Raw genomic sequence first — 23,230 nt, 5'->3', positions numbered from 1 at the left:
AACACACACACACACTTCACATGACCAGCCATCACACCTCCACACACACACACACACACATCATAAACATTAAAACACTCATAAATCATAAAGCCGTCTCTAATAATATCCATGTTAATTTTTAAGCGCTTCGCCTTTGATGGAGCGAGAACACTTTCCCAACCAATCAGGATCCACCTGTGAACTATATAGCGAGCTGCACACACACACACACACTTTATGTGCAGCATTCTGTGTGGCTTGATGGAGAATCCTGGGTTTGCGAGATCTAAAGATGATCCTCCTCAGTACGAGGAGACGTCGTTCTGCAGCAACGGCTTCCGGAGCGGCGAGCGGCGGGCGGTTCGAGCGTCAGTCGCCAGTGCGTTTGGACACGACACTCTGGACCGGGTCCCGAACGCCGACTTCTACCGGAACGCCGCGAGCATCAGCGGGACCCGAGTGTCCCGGCCGTCCCTGAAGGAGCTGCACCAGGTCTTCCAGAAGGTGAACGCAACACACACTACACACACACACACTGTGATTTTGCCAAGTAAGACATGTTCCTGGATCAACATATTTTGTCCCAAAATGTAGTCCTTACCCCTAAGCCTAACCCCACCCATAACTTTCCTAAAACCAGAAGGAAATGATAGGCGAATAACACTGATGTTGAACCATCTCACCCTGGGTCTAAGCCTAAACTTGACATAAACTGTAAACTTGACCCTCAAATCTGATTGGTTGATTGGAAAGTTGTTCCAGGATCATCAAAGATGTTGATGTTGATCCAGGAACATGTGGTACTTGGTGAAATCACGTTCATCCAGAAGGTGAACGCAACACACACTCCACACACTCCACAGGTCTTCCAGAAGGTGAACGCAACACACACTTACACACTCTCCAGAACGTAACCTTTAACGTTTATCTTCAAACTAAGAAAAAAATGGTTCTTCTATGACGAAACCCCTTTTCGAAACCTTTATTTTCACACATTATCTGCAATTTTTTTTTTTTTTTTACTTAGTATTTTTGTCTTGTTTCTAGTCCAAATATAAAAAATTCTTAAATCAAGAAGCATTTACTAGAGAAGTAAAATGTCATAAGAAATTATTTCTTGTTTTCTGGGGGAAAAATCAAGCAAAATGATCTGGAGTAAGAAAAAAAATCTTAATTCAAATGGAAAACAAGATTATTTTTCTATATTTTCTATTTAATCTGGTTTTCCATTTGAATTAAGATTTTTTTTTTCTTGGTTTCCATTAGAATTAAGATTTTTTTTTCTTGTTTTTCATTAGAATTAAGATTTTTTTTTCTTGTTTTTCATTAGAATTAAGATTATTTTTCTTCTCCATTGGCAGATCATTTTTCTTGGTTCTTTTTTTCTCCCCAGAAAACAAGTTATAATTTCTTATGTCATCATTTCTCTAGTAAATGCATCTTGATTTAAGAATTTTTTGACATTTGGACTGAAAACAAGACAAAAATACTGAATAAGAAAAGCATTTTTTTTGCAGTGTTTAAGAACATTATGGGAAACTTTACTTTTAAAACGTAAAAAAAATGTTAGAGGAACATCCAACTAAACCGTTTCAGAAAAAGACATTGCATAAATAATGTTTTGAGCTAACATTTTGAAAACATTATTAAAGACCAAATAACTCTGAACGAACGTTATATTAACGTTACTGGAAGAACGTTTGTTCATAACTTTATAAAAACCTTTATAAAACATGTAAAAATGGGTTAAATTAACAATATAAATGATGAAAAAATGCTCACGGATGATATTTTAATAACATGATTCATGACTCAGGGTTTGGACCCCAGCGGTGTGTGTGTGGAGTGTGTGTCGCAGACGAGGATCAATACCCCCCCTAATGAGAAAGCCTGAGAGAAAAGCACTTGGTTTATGAGTAACGATCTCCAGTGGCTGATGCATTGATCCGCGGGCCATAAACGGGCTAATTAATGCAAACAAGGGCTAAAAAGTTTACGCTGATCCAGAAAGCACGCAGTCCTGACGCCAGAGAAACTTATCTGCAGAATGTTTCCAATTCACTTGCTCAAACTTTCTAATGCAAGAAGCAAACGAGGAAAACGAGCACAGCAAAGTCACTCTTCGACTGAGTTTCTATGAGCATCTGAAGCGTTTCTCCTCTGAGTCACAGAGTAAATCACTCCCTCGAGACACAGAACATCCAAATTATGCAAATATAGGAACATTCTTCAATCAAGATGCATTTACTGGAGAAGCGAAATGACTGAAGATATTAAGTCTTGTTTTATGATCAAAATGAAGTGAGTTTGTGCTTAAAACAAGAACATCTGCCAAGTTTTGCAGGACTAAAGTACAAGTAAAAAGTACAAGTACTAATATAATGTTTTATATTGTTCCACTAGTGTGATCAGGACACTATAGTTCAGTTATGTAAGTGAGGAGAGCAAAATAAAGTAAACTGTGAGATATTATACCCAAATATTCTTCATACAGAGACTACCAGTGACATTTATACACATGATTGGGACACTTTGAGCTGATCATGTTTTGCTGAAGTGTGTTTTCTTTAATTGCTAATGCTCTTTTTACACACAGACTGAACACAATGAAGCATTGCTTGGTGATTGGTTGAGCTAAACTGGTATTATCTAATTGTGTAGTTAAATTTAACAGCTGACAGATATTCAACATAATTCATGTGTGAGACAGTCTAACAGAAGGACGGACAAAACCAGTCAAATATCAACTGAGTTCTGCTCATATTTTATTACCGTTTTCTAAACTATAGCGAATAATGTGTAAAATATTAAAGGTGTCTGAATACATGTTGGTTTGACTATAAAAGAGTGTGTAAAAAGCTCAGGTTAGCGTGTCAACTACCCAGAAGTGTGTGATTTTATCTTCTTATCTTTTTATGGTCAGAATGGAGGCCTTAATCTTCCCAGTCCGGCCGAGGACGGAGAAGAAGCGGACGGGTCGACGCTGGGAGACGTGGAGTCGGTCGTCCCGCTGGAGGAGAAAGACAGCGGAGGAGTGGTGAAGTTCGGCTGGATCAAAGGAGTTCTGGTGAGTGGAGGGACGGCCAGCGCTGCACGATACGGAAGAACAGGGAGATTCATTACATATAATTACATAATGCGATATTCGATAGGATAATGCTTAAAGTGTGTAAAATAAACTTAAATTATCTTTTATTATATAACCGACACATGCGTGTTTCACATTCTTTTTGTGACGAGAAAACATCCCTAAACTTCTGACAGTGTAAAAATAAAACACTGCTTAGTTTTCACTGTATGAATTACATATATCCTGACTCTTATTAAAGCTACTAAAGTTACTCAGCCGAGAGTGAGTGATCTTCTCTCTGTCTTTTGTTCATGACTCCAGTTATTGCAAGCCGCTGCGATACGCATATCACGATATATACATTTGCGATGTTTCAATAATTTCTATATATTGTGCAGCCCTAGAAACGACATTTGGTTCGGTCTGTGTCTGATCATGTGTCTGATGGTACGGTTGTGTCTGCAGGTGAGATGCATGCTGAACATCTGGGGTGTCATGCTGTTCATCCGGCTGTCCTGGGTGTTCGGACAAGCAGGAATAGGTGAGATGTGTTTACAAACCTTCCCTGAACACACTTACATTCAGCACAGAAAACACACTCAACGAGTCATCAAGTTCAAGGACATCCCGGATATTCCCAGAGCGCTCTTCCAGTAACGCTAACGGAACGTTAGTTCAAAGTTATTTGGTCTTCACTGCAAAAAATGCTTTTCTTACTCAGTATTTTTGTCTTGTTTCCAGTCCAAATTGAGTGAAAAAAGTGAGTTTTTGCTTAAAACAAGCAAAATTATATATGGAAGCTTGTTTCCGCCACAGAATAGAACATTTTAAAAGATAATTGTGACTTTTTGTCTCACAATTCTGACTTTTTATCTCACAATTGCGTGTTATTAAGTCAGAACTGCGAGATATAAACATGCAATTGTGAGACAAAAAGTCAGAATTGTGAGACAAAAAGTCACAATTACCTTTTTTTTTCTTTTTTTTGTGGCGGAAACAAGATTGGGGGAAGAAATGGGGTGAGAAAAATAATCTTGTTTTCCATTTGAATTAAGATTATGTTTCTCACCCCATTGGCAGATCATTTTGCCTGTTTTTATTTCGCTTTTATTTCTTATGTCATTTTACTTCTCTAGTAAATGTTTCTTGATTTAAGAATGTTTAGATATTTGGACTGGAAACAAGACAAAAATACTAAGTAAGAAAAGCATTTTTATTTTTTAACAGTGTTTAAAACCGTTAGCACAAAAACATTGTTCCTTCTTCTGAAACATTTCAGTTGGACGTTCCTCAGACGTTATTTAATGTTGCTCCTTGTTTCAGAACGTTCAGAGAACACTCATAACTAACGTTCAGAGAACACTCATAACTAACGTTCAGAGAACACTCATAACTAACGTTCAGAGAACACTCGTAACTAACGTTCTAACGTTCTAATGTTTGCTCACTGCAAAAAATGCTTTTCTTACTTAGTATTTGTGAAGGTCACCGCTGGAGTTTAATGATGCGTGACTAACAGCGCAGAAGAGGTTTGAGTTTCTGTGAAAGTTCTGCCGGTTCTGAGAAGTTCAGTTCCAGTCGGACACCTCCAGCTTCAGGCCAAACACATTACAGCCCATCAGAAACTCACCGCCGTTACGTGTTTTATGAGGTGTGAGAGACTGCGGGCCATGAGCGCTTTTAGTCCTCAATGATCCCATTATAGCGCTGAACAAACACACACACACACACACACACACACACACAGATAACACACGTCGGGTTAGGAGATTGAAAATCTTTGGAACCGGATGGAAATACAATCTGAGTTTATGAGATGAGCTCACTGATATAGTCAAACTAACGTATGTGTGTTTGTGGAAATGTGAGCAATAGTTCAGTCATTTACTCACCAGCACTTCTTTCCAAACCCATATGGCTTTCTCTGTGGAACACACAAGAAACAGATTTAAGATTAATTTAAGTCGTTATCCACTGAAATGTGTCATCTGATCTATTCATGATGTTCTTTCTCAGTATTTTTGTCTTGTTTTCCAGCACAAATATCTAAACATTCTTAAATCAGCAAAATTAAGTCAAAATTAAGTGAGTTTGAGCTTAAAACAAGAACAAATATCTGTTCATTTAAGTTGTTATCCACCGAAATGTGTCATCTGATCTATTCATGATGTTCTTTCTCAGTATTTTTGTCTTGTTTTCCAGCACAAATATCTAAACATTCTTAAATCAGCAAAATTAAGTCTTGTTTTCTGAAAAAATGCATTGAAATGAAGTGAGTTTGAGCTTAAAACAAGAACAAACATCTGCCAACGGAGTCCCTTTTAATTACGTTTATTTTTCTGACCCCATTGTGGGATATTTGTTCTTGTTTTGAGCTTAAACTCTCTTAATTGTGATGCATTTTTGCTTCTCCAGTACATGTATTTTGATTTAAGAATGTTTTTGATATTTGTACTGGAAAACAAGAAAATCACATTTTGTTCTTTCTCAGTATTTCTGTCTTGTTTTCCAGTACAAATATCAAAACATTCTTAAATCAGCAAAATAAAGCCAGTTTGAGCTTAAAACAAGAACAAATATCTGTTCATTTAAGTCATTATCCACTGAAATGTGTCATCTGATCTATTCAGGATGTGAAAAATGATGTTTTTTTCAGTATTTTTGTCTGGTTTTCCAGCACAAAATATCAAAACATTCTTAAATCAGCAGAATGCATCAAAATGAAGTGAGTTTGAGCTTAAAACAAGAACAAATATCTGCCAATTGGGTTAGAAAAATTCTCATTTTCCCTTTGAAATAAGTTTATTTTTCTGATCGCATTAGTCAATATTTGTTCTTATTTTGAGCTTAAATTCTGTTAATTATGATGCATTTTTGCTTCTCCAGTACATGTATTTTGATTTAAGAATGTTTCGATATTTATACTGGAAAACTTGCAATGTAGTGCAGTCCTATCAAATGATCACATATCAGGAATAAAAAGTTATTATTTCAAGATACCTGACAAAATGTGTGTGTGTTCCAGGTCTGGGAATAGTGGTTGTGTTGCTGAGCATAGTGGTGACCAGCGTCACGTGTCTGTCCATGTCAGCGATCTGTACCAACGGTGTGGTGCGAGGAGGTAAAGCTTCAACACTTTAACTGAGAAACAGCAGAGTCCAGTCTTGAGCTGACGAGTGTGTGTGTGTGTGTGTGTGTGTGTGCTTTAGGCGGAGCGTATTACCTGATTTCCCGCAGTTTGGGCCCTGAGTTTGGAGGATCCATCGGTCTGATCTTTGCGTTCGCCAATGCTGTGGCCGTGGCCATGTATGTCGTTGGGTTTGCTGAAACTGTGGTGGAGATACTCAAGGTACAAACCCACCAAACTGACAGTGCTTCATGTCACATGGTCACCAGCTGGTTGTGTTTGGATGCAAAACCAATCCATATGGATGTTTATGGACACGAATATCTGCTCTTTACAGGAAAATAACGCCCTTATAATGGATCCAATGAATGACATCAGGATCATCGGCTGTATAACGGTGGTTCTGCTGATGGGCATCACTGTGGCCGGGATGGAGTGGGAGGCAAAGGTAAGCCAGATGCATGCTGGGATTGAGTTTTTGGTTGGCCTGATGGGAGTTAAAGAACCTTCACTCTCTCTATAGGCTCAGGTCGCTCTGTTGGTGATCCTGCTGTTGGCCATTGGCAACGTATTTGTGGGAACAGTGATTCCCTCCACACTAGACAAGCGGTCCAAAGGCTTCTTCAACTATAAAGGTGAGACAGAGGAGCGTCATGCAAGACACGATGCCATTAGTGCATGAAATGTTAGGAATAAACAGTCCCCATCTGAGGCCTAAAGTATCAGTCTAACTCTTTCTGAAACAGAGTCCATCGCAAAGGAAAACTTTCTACCGGAGTTCCGGGATGGAGAAACGTTCTTCTCTGTGTTTGCCATCTTTTTCCCAGCAGCCACTGGGATCCTGGCTGGAGCCAACATCTCCGGAGATCTGAAAGTAAGAGCGAGTGTCTGGTACAGTTATAATATGAAATCAGGGATGCACCGATATGAAAATGATTTGGCCAATGCCGATAACTATTTATATTTAAGAGCTGATAACCGATATATTGGCCGATAAATCTAAATTCGAATTTTTATATATTTTGTGAGAGCCTGATTGCAAAAGCAGAAGTCTCACCATTAAAAGCCACGTCCCAAACACACAATTATAATGTTTTCATTATAATTTTATGCAGCCGATATGACAGACTTGCACATGTTGCACTTTAATGTACTTTCTTATTTTTGAAGTGATTTCAATCATATTTCAAGCACTTTAAAACCATCATGTTGAACAGTGCGCATCTGAAGCGTCTCAGCTGGAGGAAATTGTATTGGCTTTAATATATCGGGCAAATTTTCTTATAGGGCCGATAACATTAAAAATGAACATATATCGGCCGATACCGATATGGTGGCTGATGTATCATGCATCCGTTATATCAGATGCTGGTTTAAAAAAAAAAATTCTGTATTTAGTATTGTAGTTTGTGGGCCCTATTTTAACGATCTGAAACGCAAGTATCAAGCGCGAAACGCAAGTAACTTTGTGGGCGGATCTCGGGCGCTGTTGCTATTATACCGGCGGGATAAATGACTCTCCGACGCAAATCTAAAATGTGTTGGTCTGAAGACGCTTCATTACTCATAGGTGTGGTTTGGGAGTAACGTGAAATAAACCAATCAGAGCGTCATCTCACATTCCCTTTAAGAGCAGGCGTGCTTGTTCCATGGCGGCTTGCTATTATAACGGCGGATTTGCCAGACGCACGCCAGGAGCGTTTCACAGCCGAGGAGACCGACGTTCTCGTCAGGGCCGTAAAACACAGAGAAGTGACATTGGGGATGGAGAAACACACACAGATTAGCTTCGGTTAAACAGGCGTATAATAATTTGGGTAAATGTGTAAGCTAGATTTATGCCTCCTTTTTTCATGGACACAACAATGATTTCCCTCGTGTATTAATATTTTTCCTTGTAATAATGTATGGTTTTCTAAAAATGAAAACTGCTGCGTCTGTGTAGATGAGAGAAGCAAAGTGTGTATGTTGTGCACACGCTACATTATGGCCAAGCATGCGCCCTTAAAATAGCATCTGAACGCCACTGACTTTAGACGAGGTTTCTCCTGGTCTGTGGAGGAATTGTTTTCTGAAACTGCAAAACTGCACCAGGGAACGTTTGCGCCGGAACACGCTTCCTCTTTCTGCTGAACCGCCCCCGGGAGCGCAAGTTCATTCCCTAATTTACAGACGTGCGTCTGTGGAGGGAAAAGTCTGCTGTGAGCGGGTGCAAAATAGGAATGAAATATGCGTCGTGTACAAAGTCAATTGCGCTGGTGCAAGATAGGGCCCTGTATGTCTTATTGGGACCCCCTTGAAAATGAGATGTAACATGTCAAAGGGCTGTCCTTTCAATAAATTCAAATTCATATTTTCACACACGGTTGCCTCTGATTTCCCAGGATCCTCAGGCTGCCCTTCCCAAAGGAACGCTGCTGGCCATCTTCATCACAGGAATAACCTACCTGGCCGTCGCACTGGTTGTTTGTGAGTCCCGAACGCACATTTGAAATTGCTCTCTCCAGTCTCAGTCTGGACGTCTAACCCAGCGATTGCACTGATTCCCGACAGCCGTCACGGTCGTTCGAGACGCGACGGGGAACCGCAACGACACTCTTCCAGTGGGTTCGAGTTGCAACTTCTCTTCGGCTTGTGATATGGGCTACGACTTCTCAATCTGCCAGACCAGCAAATGCAACTACGGCCTCATGAACAACTTCCAGGTGAGAGTCATAAACATCTGAGGGAATAAATCAGAAATACAGTTCAAGAGTGTGTTGATAGTTCACCCAAAAATGAAAATTAGCCCATGATTTACTCACCCTGAACCCATCCTAGGTGAATATGACATTCTTCTTTCAGCCCAATACAACCATGGGCTAATTTTCATTTTTGGGTGAACTATCCCTTTAAGAGTGAGACTCACCGGTGTGTTTGTGTAGGTGATGACTCTAGTGTCTGGGTTTGGACCGCTCATCACGGCAGGAACGTTTTCGGCCACGCTCTCCTCAGCTCTTGCGTCTCTAGTGAGCGCGCCCAAAGTCTTCCAGGTCAGAGATCACACACACACTATTTAAAGTGCCTTTTTGGGATATTACCTGTCATGTAGTGTGTATTAAAGCTGTTTATGAATGTAAAAGGTCTGCAAAGTTTCAAAGTGCATAAAAATGAGTTTTTGTTTCCTAAAAGAAAGAAGTGATTCTGAACTGAAACAAGTCGTCAGTAATTCACTTCCTGCTGAAAATATGCAGATTTGTGACTAATTTGCATAATGCACACCTGTGGTCTTGATTGGCTGAGCAGCGTCTCTTAGCCCCGCCCTCAAACACTGTAGTCTATCTGAGACTGGAAGAGTTTGGGTCGTGTTGTTCATGTCGATGCACTTCCAAAGGATGAGGAATCTTGAATCAGAATAACAGCAGCATCTCTTCTCTTTTCTGATGACGAGGGCGGGGCAACCTGTCACTCACAGGAGATCCACCAATAGCAAACCACAACCATCCAATCAATCCCCCACGGACACAATCAAGCCCCCGCCTACATTTGTTCTTGTTCCAGAAGTGTTCACTCGTATATACGACACAATAGAGGAGAAAAGAACAGCACAACTTTCAGTTCATGCAAACTTTAAACCCAATATATGCCTGATCAGTTACAGACATTTATAGGACGATCTTACAATATACTATATAAAACACAGTAAACAGTAAAAGACTGGATGATGTCGTAAAGAAGCTCTTAAAAATCTCTCATTTTCTGTCATCTTTGCAGGAATGTAATATGAAAGTTGTACCAAGTAACTTATTTATGAAAGTAAATTGCACATGCCAGTATAAACAGACAAGCATCGGTAAATATGCTTCATATGACTAAACGTGTCATTGTTTTCAAATACTTCAGTTTTTACATTCCAAACTACAATTTTTAAACGTGTCCACTTTGGAGAGACATAAAAGCCATCTTGGTGTGGACACAAGGCCAAAATGTAGAGTTAAAGACGCATTTTCAAATGTCATCCAGACTAAAGTAGATGTAGCCGTAAAGTCCCCCTGTAGTCAATCATTCTATCCCTTAAAACTCATCTTTCATCACCAAAATTACATATTTAAATGTTTTTTTTTCCTTCATGCCGTAAAATATCTTGAATGTAACTCGACACCCTTGCTTAATTTAGTGTGTGCGGTTCTATGAATATGCAAATGAGCCCCGCCTCCACTCACTCACTCAGCTCAGAGATCCACTGGTTGACGATCACACGTTGATCTGATTGGTTACAAGGTAGTTTGTGACGTCAGAAACACCAGCGATTTCAAAGCGTGTGTTTGAGACTGTCTTTGGTTCACTGCAGTTTTAAGGAGGAAATACTCAGCAATGGTGTCGACTTATGAACTTACACATGCTTTGTGTTAAAGCAGATTAAAAACACCACATAGACACATAAACAACACGCTTAATTTTCACACCGAGAATGATAACTATAACCATAACTACATTAGCGTCCACACCAGCGGATGATATATCATTCTGTTGATTATACGCACGCTATAGTTTTGTCGTCTGCTGCTTTAAATGCTTGAGTTTTCTAATGCAAGATGGATTCTGATTGGCTATCAATGTTTTATCGTTCATCTGCTGGAATAAGTAATTTTGAGAGTGATTCTAACTATCTTCGTTTTAATTGCAGTGTGGACTCTGCTATTCTTTTACATTTAGAACGATGGGCCCTATTTTAACGATCTGAAGCGCAAGTATCAAGTGCGAAACGCAAGTAACTTTGTGGGCGGATCTATTATACCGGCGGGATAAATGACTCTTGCGCCCGACGCAAATCTAAAATGTGTTGGTCTGAAGACGCTTCATTACTCATAGGTGTGGTTTGGGCGTAACGTGAAATAAACCAATCAGAGCATCATCTCACATTCCCTTTAAGAGCAGGTGCGCTTGTTCCATGGCGGATTGCTATTATAACGGCGGATTTGCCAGGAGCGGTTCACAGCCGAGGAGACCGGCGTTCTCGTCAGGGCCGTAAAACACAGAGAAGTGACATTGTGGATGGAGAAACACACCCAGATTAGCTTCGGTTAAACAGGCGTATGATAATTTGGGTAAATGTGTAAGCTAGATTTATGCCTATTTTTTCACATCTTCATGGACACCACAATGATTTCCTTCGTGTGGAATATTTTTCCTTGTATATAATATATGATTTGCAAAAATGTGAACTGCTGCGTCTGTGTAGATGAGAGAAGCACAGTGTGTGTGTGTTGTGCACAAGCTACATTATGGCCAAGCATGCGCCCTTAAAATAGCATCTGAACGCGCCACTGACTTTAGACGAGGTTTCTCCTGGTCTGTGGTGGAATTGTTTTCTGAAACTGCAAAATAGCACCAGGGAACGTTTGCGCCGGAACACACCTCCTCTTTTCGCTGAACCGCCCCCGGGAGCGCAAGTTCATTCCCTAGTTTACCGACGTGCGTCTGTGGAGGGAAAAGTCCGCTGTGCGTCGGGTGCAAAACAGGAATGAGACATGCGTCGCTGTACAAAGTCAATAGCGCTGGTGCGAGATAGGGCCCGATATCTTTATCATAGTTATCGTCCTTGGCATGAACGGGCCTTTATTCTACTTTTTTCTTGCCTAATGTGGATTTTAAAGTGAATCTGTGTCGACTCAGGCTCTGTGCAAAGACAACATCTACACGGCCCTCAAGTTCTTCGCCAAAGGTCACGGGAAAAACAACGAGCCAATCAGAGGATACCTCCTGACCTTCGTCATCGCTGTCGCGTTCATCCTCATCGGTGAGTGTATACCGGTGATTAAAGGGCTTCATGTGACAGAAGTGATGATGTAACGGTGGATGTTTGTTTCTCAGCTGAGCTCAACACCATCGCTCCCGTCATCTCCAACTTCTTCCTGGCTTCATACGCCCTCATCAACTACTCCTGCTTCCACGCCTCATACGCCAAATCCCCAGGTCCTGTCCAGTCTCACACACACACACACACACACACACACACACACACACACACACACACACACACACACACACACACACACACTCTTCCACAACCCAGTGAGCCCTGCAAAAAATTATGTTTTTTTCAATAATATTGTCTTGTTTTCCAGTACAAATATCTAGAGACGCATTGATATAAACATTTTGGCCAATAATTCGTTATATTTGCAGGCCGATAACGACACATATATCGGCTGATGAATCTAAATCCAAATTTTTATGTCATTTCTGAGGGCCTGATTAGAAAAACATAAGTCTCAAAATTAAAATCCACATTCCAAACACACAATTATAATGTTCTCATTATGATTTTATGTAGCCGATATGACAGACTTGTGTCGCACTGAACCGTATTTTCCTTTTTTGAAGTGATTCTAATCATATTTCAAGCACTTTAAAACCATCATGTTGAACAGTGCGAATATGAAGACAATAATCCGTCATTTATCGGCTTTAATACATCGGGCAAATGTTCTTATCAGGCCGACAACGATAACATTAAAGTTTACATATATATCGATATAAGATGGCCGGTCTATCCTGCTTCCCTACAGTATCTAAACATTCTTAAACCAACATTCACTCACCAAAGGAAGTGTATTGCCTCAGTGAACTGTGTAAACCCCTGAGGTGTGTGTGCAGGCTGGAGGCCGGCCTATAAGTACTACAACATGTGGCTGTCTCTGTTCGGAGCCGTGCTTTGCTGTGCCGTGATGTTCGTGATTAACTGGTGGGCGGCACTGGTCACGTACGGCATCGAGTTCTTCCTCTACATTTACGTCACTGTGAAGAAGCCAGGTGAGACGCAGATATCCCTGAACACACACTGCCCTTCAACAGCTCTGGATCGGTGAGATCATTCATGTTTTTAAAAGAGTCTCTTCTGCTCACCAAGGCTGCGTTTATTTGATTAAAAATACAAAACAAACAGTAATATTGTGAAATATTATTACAATTTAAAATATCTGTTTTCTATGTGAATATACAGTAAAGTGTAATTTATTCCTGCGATCAAAGCTGAATGTTCAGCATCATTACTCCAGTCTTCAGTGTCACATGATCCTTCAGAAATCACTCTAATATGATGATTTGATGCTCAAGAAACATTTATGATTATTATCAGTGTTGAAAACAATTGAGTAGAATTTATTTTCAGGATTCTTTGATGAATAGAAAGTTCTAAAGAACAGCATTTATCTGAAATATATTATTTTCTAACATTATAAATGTCTTTACTGTCACTTTTGATCAGTTTAATTAATCCTTGATGAATAAAAGTATTGATTTATTTTATTTATTTCCCCCAAAAAATGAAATAAAAACTCTTACTGACCCCAAACTTTTGAACGGAAGCGTTTAATGTTACAAAAGCTTCTATTCCTGATAAAGCTGTTCTATTTCTATTCATCAAAGAATCCTGAAATAAAAATGTAAACAACTGTTTTCAACACTGATAATAATCATAAGTGTTTGTTGAGCATCAAATCATCATATTAGAGTGATTTGTGAAGGATCATGTGACACTGAAGACTGGAGTAATGATGCTGAACATCAGCTTTGATCACAGGAATAAATTACACTTTACTGTATATTCACATGGAAAACAGATGATTTACATTATAATCATATTTCACAATATTAGTTTTTTTAATCAAATAAACGCAGCCTTGAAGAGCAGAAGAGACTCTTTTAAAAACATTAAACCGATCCAGAACTTGTGAACGGCAGTGTAAGTCCCTCCTGTGATGTAAACACATAAAGAGAGGTTATAGACGCTGGTGTCTCCTGATCTGCCAGATGTGAACTGGGGTTCGTCCACTCAAGCCGTGACGTTCATAAACGCCGTGAACAACGCTCTGACCTTATCCAGTGTGGACGACCACATCAAGAACTTCAGGTGCGCGCAGGTCCACACACACGGATGATACATGCAGATGATCTCAGAGTCTCACTGCTGCTGTCCTGTGTGTGTGTGTGTGTGTGTGTGTGTGTGTGTCCTGCAGACCCAAGTGTCTCGTGATGACCGGATCGCCCAGAACCAGACCGGCGCTGCTCGACGTGGCTCACTCACTCACTAAGAACTATGGGTTGTGTCTGACCTGTGAGGTGTTCTTGGTGAGTGGCGTTCCTGTCTAGACAAACACGAATAAATCTGTGTTTGTGTCACACACCCTGTCACACACACATCAGCGTTTCCTACAGGATTCTGTTTTTAAGGCAGCGGATCATGTCTTTATGAAGCTAAACCCGTGTGTGTGTGTGTGTGTGTGTTTCAGGGTCCCCGTGACAAGAGTCTGCAGGACATCAGTGCCGTCTCTCAGCAGAACCAGCTGTGGCTGCACAAGCAGAAGCGTAAAGCTTTCTACACACCGGTCGCCAGCGAGAACCTGCGAGACGGAGCAGCAACACTGCTGCAGGTCAGACTGACCACACACACACACACACACACACACACGCACACTCTCACACACACACACACACACACACACACTCTCACACACACACACACACACACACACACACACACACACACACACATTTAAATCTAGTGTTTCTGTGATGGGCAGGTTTAGGGGAGGGTTCGATAAGGCCATAGAAAATGTCTATGCAATGTCCTTAATAATATAGTGAAACAAACGTGTGTGTGCATGTGTGTGCGCGTACATGTGTGTGTGTGTGTGTGTGCATGTGTGTAGGCGTCAGGACTCGGCAGAATGAAGCCGAATACAGTGATGATGGGGTTCAAGCGTGATTGGAGAACCACTAAACCACAGGAAGTCCAAAGCTACACCGGGATTCTACAGTGAGTGTCTCAAACACCTGAATCACCTGTTTGTCTGTGTGTGTGTGTGTGTGTGTGTGTGTGTGTCGCTCTCACACGAGGGTCTCTTCTCCCGCAGTGATGCCTTTGACTTTGAGCACGGGACGGTGATACTGAGGATCAATCAGGGGATGGACATCTCTCACATCCTCAAAGCAGAAGGTACAGCTAACTCAGACTCACCAGACGCTAACACTCAACAGTGTGTGTGTGATCATGTGACAGATCCAGACGCTAACACTCAACAGTGTGTGTGTGATCATGTGACAGATCCAGACACTAACACTCAACACTCAGAAAATAAATTCCAGCACTTTCAAGGGTCTGGATCTGTGTGTGTTTATTTTCAAGAACTTTCCAGGGCCTTGAATTTAATTTTTCCGATTCACAAACTGTCAGGGATTTCAGGGACGCGTGCGGGAGTCCTGTGTTAATGTGATATCATAAACGCATGTGACTGGAAAGATGAGTATGTGATGTTGTTTCATGTACCTGTCAGAGGAGATGGAGCGTCTGGTCATGGAGCAGCAGGCGCTGGAGATGGAGGAGAACGACTTCCAGCCGCCTCAAGGGTTCTTCAACAGAACCAAGAAAACCTCCACGACGGAGCTGACCCGCAGCGGTACCACACGCATCTCTCACTGCAAACACACGCTTTCCTTACTCAGTACTGCTGTCCGGTTTCCAGTCCAAACATCTAAACATTCTTAAATCAAGAAGCATTTACTAGATGAGTGAAATGACATTATTATGTCCTGTTTTCCGGGGGAATTAATCAAAATTATGTGAGTTGATGCTTAAGTCGAGACACGGCAGGCAAAACATCGATCAGTTCTGAGAGTTTGGGCTAGTTTACTCCTTCAGCATGTGTTCTTTCAAGCTGCTATAAAGAAAACGTTGAAATATACATTAAGATGTTGATTTTATTACATTTTGTTTACTTGCGGCTGTAAGTTTCTCCCGTATTTACCAGGAAGAGTTATCATTCCAGCGGGACACGCCGAGCTCCGTCTGTTCACTGAAGTCTGTCGTGACCGGTGTCGCTGTAAAGCTCTGAGTCTCCTGCACAACGCTAGCCCAAATATGGCCATTTCCTTCCTATCAGTGACCAATCGTGAATGTCCAAATATGGCCATTTCCTTCCTATCAGTGACCAATCGTGAATGTCCAAAGGGGGATTTAAAGCTAACGACGAAATCTCATTTAGAGCGATTTAACTCTTTAACTGCCGGTTTCTCAAAATGAGTGTTTTGTCATTCTCCAGTACAAACATCTCAGCCTATGTACACCACACTCTCCAGTTACACACTTAGCAGTATTCTGAAGATATGTTCAGAGGGATTTGTTAATAAATCATTCCTGGCCTGATTTATGTGACATTTTAATCCAAAAAATATGGCGAAAATCGATTTTTTTAAGGCTATGGACAGAATATTTAGATTTCCTAGATAATGAAAGCATATATCCTGAAATCCCTCTGAATATTATTGTGTAAACAGAATGAAAAAAGAATTTTGCACCTGGCTTTATCATATGTTCAGATCTATCTACCGAAAATATATGCAAAATCGTGCATATTTAATGAGATAATGCCTAAGTTGCATAATTAAACATACAAATCTCTAAAACTTGTAATACATTTTTTATATACTTGTGTAAGTAATCAACTGAGGAAGTTTCATGGTGATATCTATTATTTTAAAATGTTACCCTATTCACCTGTAGTGTCTCACCTGAAGGATAAGCAATGATCTGCCAGTGGGTAAAGAAAAGAATAACATCTTAATTCAAACAGAAACAAGATTATTTTTCTGACCCCATTGGCAGATAATTGTGCTTGTTTTAAGCAAAAACTCACTTAATTTTGATTAATTTACCCAGAAGACAAGACTTAAAATCTTATATCATTTGACTACTTTAGTAAATGCTTCTTGATTTAAGAAATGTTTGATATTTGGACTGGAAACAAGACAACAATCTAAATTTTGCCCATCAAATGAACACATCAGGCCTGTGCTCGAGGCCTTCTGCAAGCGCATCCACATGACGTTTGGCAGGCGCTCGTATTCCTAACGCCTCATTAAACCCTAATTTGTCGGTCTTTTGTGCCGATGTCTGAAATCAGCCGCCTAATAATCCACAGACAGCCAGTGCTTTAACTAGTGCTGGGCAACGATTCATCACATGCAGAATAAAAGTTTGAATATATATATAATATTTTGTATATATAAATACACACACATACATGTTTATATTTAAGAAAAATTAGTTGTGTATATATATAAAATATTTATATTTAAATATAAATTATGTGTCTGTTAAACGTATATATATATATATGCAAATATTTCTTAAATATATACATGCATATCAGCAAGTGGCATTAATTATTAAAGGGTTAGTTCACCCAAAATTTTTAATTCTGTCAGTAATTACTCACCCTCATGTTGTTCCAACCGCGTAAGACCTTCGTTCATCTTCGGAACACAAATTAAGATATTTTTGATGAAATCTGAGCCATGTTTCACTCCTCCATAGGCTTCCAGTGTGACCGAAACTTGCTGGCCCAGAATAGTTATTAAAGAGATCGTTAATATAGTCCAAGTGACTCCAGTGGCTCAATCTTAAGAATATCAAGCGACGAGAATACTTTTTGTGCGCAAAAACAAACAAAAATAACGACTTTATTCCACTATTCATTTCCTTCTCTCTCGACCTCTAGTTGGTTCGCGTAGTGTTTTTGCGCAGCGCGTCTGTGTTACACGTCACCACGTAGGCTCACTATTGGCCGACGCCGGTCATGTGTGTGTTGCGTGATGACGTGCAACACAGACGCGCAGCGCAAACACACTACGAGGCCCAGAGAGAAGGAAATGAAAAGTGGAATAAAGTCGTTATTTTTGTTTGTTTTTGTGCACAAAAAGTATTCTCGTCGCATGATAAACTTAATGTAGTGCCACTGTAGTTACTTGGACTATTTTAACGATGTTTTAATAACTATTCTGGGCCGGTGAGTTTCGGTCACACTGGAAGCCTATGGAGGAGTCAAAATTCTGTCAGATTTCATCAAAAATATCTTAATTTGTGTTCCGAAGATGAACGAAAGACTTACATGGTTGGAACAACATGAGGGTGAGTAATTACTGACAGAATTTTCATTTTTGGGTGAACTAACCCTTTAAGATACACAGGGCATGTTTTGAGCAAAAGTCAATATTATTTCAAATGAAAACTAAAGGTTTTGGACATCTCAGCACCAGCTGGTTGAAATCATTTAAAGAGCGGCTCAGATAAGTTCATTTAATTGTAAAGAAAAAAAAAGCTACTCGATTTGAATTTTATCTTTTGCAATGAAATTCTGATTTGTTAATTATAAATATTAACACCAAATATATTCTGTAACTATAACGCCACTATTGCTTTAAGCAGAATTGGAATTTGTTTCATATTTGATGAGGTTTGCATCATTGATCTGTGAAGCTGCACTGAAACACTATAAAGCTGTGTGTGTGTGTGTGTGTGTGTGTCCTCCTCTTCAGTTTCTCTGGATGTTCCTCGCACGTCAGACCTGGCGAAGATGAACCAGCGTCTGGTGGACGCCAGCAGTCAGTTCAAGAAGAAACAGGGCAAAGGGACGATCGACGTGTGGTGGCTGTTTGATGACGGAGGTGAGCAGGAACCCTGGCATGCTCTTCTGTTCTGCGAGGTGTAAAGTGTGACGGTGTGTGTTGTTCGTGCGCAGGTCTCACACTGCTCCTGCCTCACATTCTGACCACACGGAAGAAGTGGAAAGACTGCAAACTCAGAATCTTCATCGCCGGGCAGCCCGAACGCATCCAACAGGACAAAGACGAGTATGTCAGCTAGTGCTCCACCCATATTTGCCATTTTTTAATTATCGCATCGGCTGATAAGTTCCTATGTTTGGCCGATGTGTCGACTTTTATTTTGAAATTGTGTGGGACTTTTATTTTGAAAGCGTTGAGAATGCAATGCATTCTTTATCTTCATTAGTTCACTGTCTGAAGTCTACGTTTTTTTTTTTATATTTTCATTTGCAAATGAATTATTTCTAATTTAGTGAATATTAGTGGTCGACCGATATATCGGCCCATATTTGGCATTTTTTAATTATCGCATCGGCTGATAATTTTCTGTTTGGCCAATATGTCGACTTTTATTTTGAAATTGTGTGGGACTTTTATTTTGAAAGCGTTGACAACGACATCCATTCTTTGTCTTCATTAGTTCACAGTCTGAAGTCTAAGTTTATTTTCATTTTCAAATGAATTATTCCTAATGTAGTAAATATTAGTGGTCGACCGATATTTCGGCCTTGACCGATATTTAACATTTCTATATGTCGGCATTGGCCGATAAGTTTCTCTGTTTGCCCAATGTGTCGTTTTTTTTTTTTTGTGAAAGATTTTAGAATAAGATTACAGAATTAATAATTTGCCATCTAAAATATAAGTGTTTATTTTACAACAAAAAAATTCAAGTAAAATTTTGTTATTATAATTGATTTTCAAATGATTTATTTCTAATTTAGTAAATATTAAGTAAAATACATATAAATTTAATTTCAGCAATTATGCATGTGTTTTTACCATCTTTAAATTAGATAATCGATATCGGTCGACCACTAGTAAATATTATGCAAAATAAATATAAATTTTATTAATAAAATGTAAAAAATAGAAACAGAAATAAAATATTACAAATATATCTTAATATAAATAAAATATATTTTTTAAATAATTTCATTTTAACAATTGTTATGCATGAAGTTTTACTGTTTTTAAGGCGAGACACTACAGGTGAATAGGGTAAATTTTTTAACTAGCAGATATCACCATGAAACTTTCCCAGTTGATTACCTACATTAAGATGAGAAAAAAATGTATTACAAGTTTTCTGTAATTGAATGTTTAAATATGCAAATCAGGCAATATCTAATCAAATATGCACTAATTTGCATATATTTTAAAAAACGATGTCTGAGTATTGGATAAAGCCAGGTTAAAAAATATTTTTTCCTTGTGTTTACATATTAGATGGGAAAAAAATTACAGAGGGATTTATGGATATCTACTTTTGTTATCCTGTAAATCAGAAAATACTGTCAATAGCCTTAAAAAAATTATTTTCGCCATGTTTTTTGGAATAAAATGTTATATAAATCAGGCTAGGAATAATATATTTACAAATCCCTCTGTAAATGTCTTCATAATATAACTAGGTACAAGTCTGGAAAGTTTGGTGTATATAGGTGCTACTGAAGTGGAGATTTCGTCCTTGGAGTATGAGAGAAAAGTCATTTTGAGAAAACGGGCTTTAAAGATTTTTCATCAGCCAATGAGATTGCGCATTCAGCCCTTTTACTTTCACGATTGGTTGCTGATAGAAAGGAAATGACCATATTTGGATCCGACAGGATTGTACACAACAGAGAGAGCTTCCTAACGGTGCTTCTGATGACAGGCTGACGGCAGAGATCGCGGAGCAGCACGTTGATTAAGAACGCGAACTTTTGTTGAATTTATGAGAAATCTACAGACGTTTTTGCCTGCCGTGTCTCGCCTTAAATTAAATAGTGTGATATTATATATACCGGCCATCTAAGATATTAACAGGAGTCACATGACACTGAAGCTGTAGAACGACACAGTGGATCTGCTTCTACTGAAAGATGGACTACACTGGAAAAAATGATATGATCGATAAGTTATGACAAGTTATGACGATATGTTTTTACATCGCTTTAACTCGTCAAAATAAGTTAAGCAATTTTCAACTTTCTGTACAAGTTATACAAGATTCAACTCATTTTTTAAAGTCAGTTCAATGTAATTTAAGTCGAAATTACTTAAACATCCAAGTTGGTTGTACTTAAAAATGTACGGCAGCAACTTTCCCCCGTGTGTTTCCACTGTAACTCGTCCAGAATGCAGCTGCTTATGAAGAAGTTCAGGATCAAATGCGACGACATCCAGGTGATCTCCGACCTCAACGTCAGGCCCAGCGTAGAGAGGTACGCACGCAAGACACACGCAATGAATTAAAAGCCTGGTTTGGTCTGCGTTCGCTCACCGCTGGTGTGTGTTCAGCTGGAAGCTCTTCCAGGACATGATCGAGCCGTTCCGTCTGCACGAGGGGTCAAAGGACACGACCCAGGCCGAAGCTCTGAGGAAGGAGCATCCCTGGAAGATCACGGACCACGAGCTCGACAGCTTCGAGGAGAAGGTGGACACACACACACACATTTTAAGTGGAATTTAAGCTATTAGGGATTTTGTGTAACGATGAGAGATTTTGCAACGTGTTCGAGTTGCTCGCAAGAAGATTAACAGAGAGATATGGACCTTTTCTGCACACTAACATACAAAATGCAGATGTTCTTCCTCAGTGTTTCTGTCTTGTTTTCCAGCACAAATATAGAAACATTCTTAAATCAAGATGCATTTACTGAAGACTGGAGATATTAGGACTTGTTTACTGAAAAATGTATGAAAATGAAGTGAGTTTGTGCTTTAAAACAAGAACTAATATCTGCCAACGCAATCTTAATTCGAAAACAAGATTATATTTCTGACTGCATTGGCAGATATTAGTTCTTGTTTTAAAGCACAAACTCACTTCATTTTAATACATTTTTCAGTAAACGAGACTTAATATCTCCAGTCATTTCACTTCTCCAGTAAATGTGTCTTGAGTTAAGAATGTTTAGACATAAAACGAGACAGAAACACTGAGGAAGAACATCATGTTACGCAGGACTCTCGCACAGAGGAGTTTCAGGTCACTGACGAGGAGTAAGAAAGCAACAGCAAGCACGTATAACCAAATTACTAAAACCAAATGAACAAACAAATGAATGCATGATTCTCCCACGGACCCCTACATGAATAAGTATTGAATTAATTATAAATTAATAAATATTATAATTATTTGGTTTATTAATTTATTTGCATATTTAAAAAAACAATAGCGCCCCCTTGAGGTCCCCAGAAGATGTGCTGTTAAATGTATTAAACATGCATTATAGTATATTTGTATTGTACTAAAAACACACTCAAGTACATTTTTAACACATTTAATATGAGGTGTTTGTCACCTGGGCGTGTGTGTTTTGTCGTCTACAGACGATCCGACAGGTGCGTCTGAACGAGCTTCTTCAGGAGAGTTCGAGAGCAGCTAAACTCGTGGTGGTGTAAGTCACATCCTCATCAGTATCATGTGTGTGTGTGTGTGTGTGTCAGTACGCTGATCAGTGTGTGTGTGTGTGTGTGTTTCAGGAGCATGCCCATCGCCCGTAAAGGCTCGGTCTCAGATTACCTGTACATGGCCTGGCTGGACTCGCTCACGAAGAATCTCCCGCCGACTCTCCTGATCCGTGGAAACCACCAGAGTGTGTTGACCTACTACTCATGAACAATAACACACACACACACACACACACACACACAGCATACTACCCAACTACTCATGCTATTTCTGCAGTATGCATATTGTATGTGTATCATTTCTTTTGACGTATTATTTCATCAGACATTTTTATATAAAAGTCACATTAAAAATGCTAAATAAAAAGTATTTAGCATGTGATATAAACTGCACGCTCCTGATTTAAACGCTGTTGCATATTTAAAAGAACTGCCCTATCCTGGCCCTGCTGGACAAGCGTGGTTAAAGATCTGTGTCAACAGTATAAAAGCACTTTAGTGACAAATTATTCAGAATGATCAATGAAAGTATCACGTGTTTGTAAATATGTTCACTGACGGCCCATTATGATATTATCTTGTTAATCCTATTTATATTTATGCGGTACTGGGAAAGATTGTGTGAAATGATTTCATGTTATATATTCAAATTCAATTACATAAATGTTTTCTCACAGTAAATAAAGTTTTGGAAAATCCATTTGAATGCCTCAATTATTGATAGTGTACTGTTTGTGTGATATGCCTGATTAAATAATTTATTATGACTTCATAGTTGATGAAAAGTCGAAATTCATAAGTTCGACGTTTTAATCTCATAATTAGGACTTCGTAATAATTATAATTTTGTATGTCATTCGACAAATTTCGACTTTTTATGTCATTATGAATTTCCAAAGCATGTTTTTGTGGCGGAAACGTGACAGGTTCCCCCTTGAGTTACTGTACTATGTGTGTGTAATGCCTGATTCAATCATTTATTATGACTTCTTAGTCATAATTATGAG

At 39.3% G+C, this 23,230-nt stretch overlaps 1 protein-coding gene across 1 annotated transcript; it reads left to right on the top strand.

The window, feature by feature from the left end:
- Positions 1–243: 243 nt before the first annotated feature.
- Positions 244–22,915, top strand: slc12a1 (solute carrier family 12 member 1; the record flags this gene model as incomplete). The annotated part of the gene is made up of 26 exons (XM_084409199.1): positions 244–486; positions 2,906–3,049; positions 3,518–3,593; positions 6,078–6,173; positions 6,262–6,401; positions 6,517–6,627; positions 6,703–6,814; positions 6,926–7,053; positions 8,564–8,648; positions 8,733–8,884; positions 9,104–9,211; positions 11,835–11,958; positions 12,033–12,134; positions 12,819–12,974; positions 13,974–14,073; positions 14,180–14,291; positions 14,453–14,593; positions 14,873–14,979; positions 15,077–15,159; positions 15,497–15,619; positions 18,537–18,665; positions 18,740–18,851; positions 20,945–21,031; positions 21,108–21,243; positions 22,143–22,210; positions 22,296–22,915. The coding sequence occupies 26 exons, from the start codon at positions 244–246 to the stop codon at positions 22,429–22,431; spliced, it is 3,111 nt and encodes a 1,036-aa protein (XP_084265325.1). The 3' UTR covers positions 22,432–22,915.
- Positions 22,916–23,230: the final 315 nt, after the last annotated feature.

The sequence above is a fragment of the Rutilus rutilus genome, assembly GCF_951802725.1.
Source record: "Rutilus rutilus genome assembly, chromosome: 5".
In the NCBI taxonomy this organism is placed as follows: domain Eukaryota; kingdom Metazoa; phylum Chordata; class Actinopteri; order Cypriniformes; family Leuciscidae; genus Rutilus; species Rutilus rutilus.
This window is presented reverse-complemented; position numbering and strand designations above follow the sequence as displayed.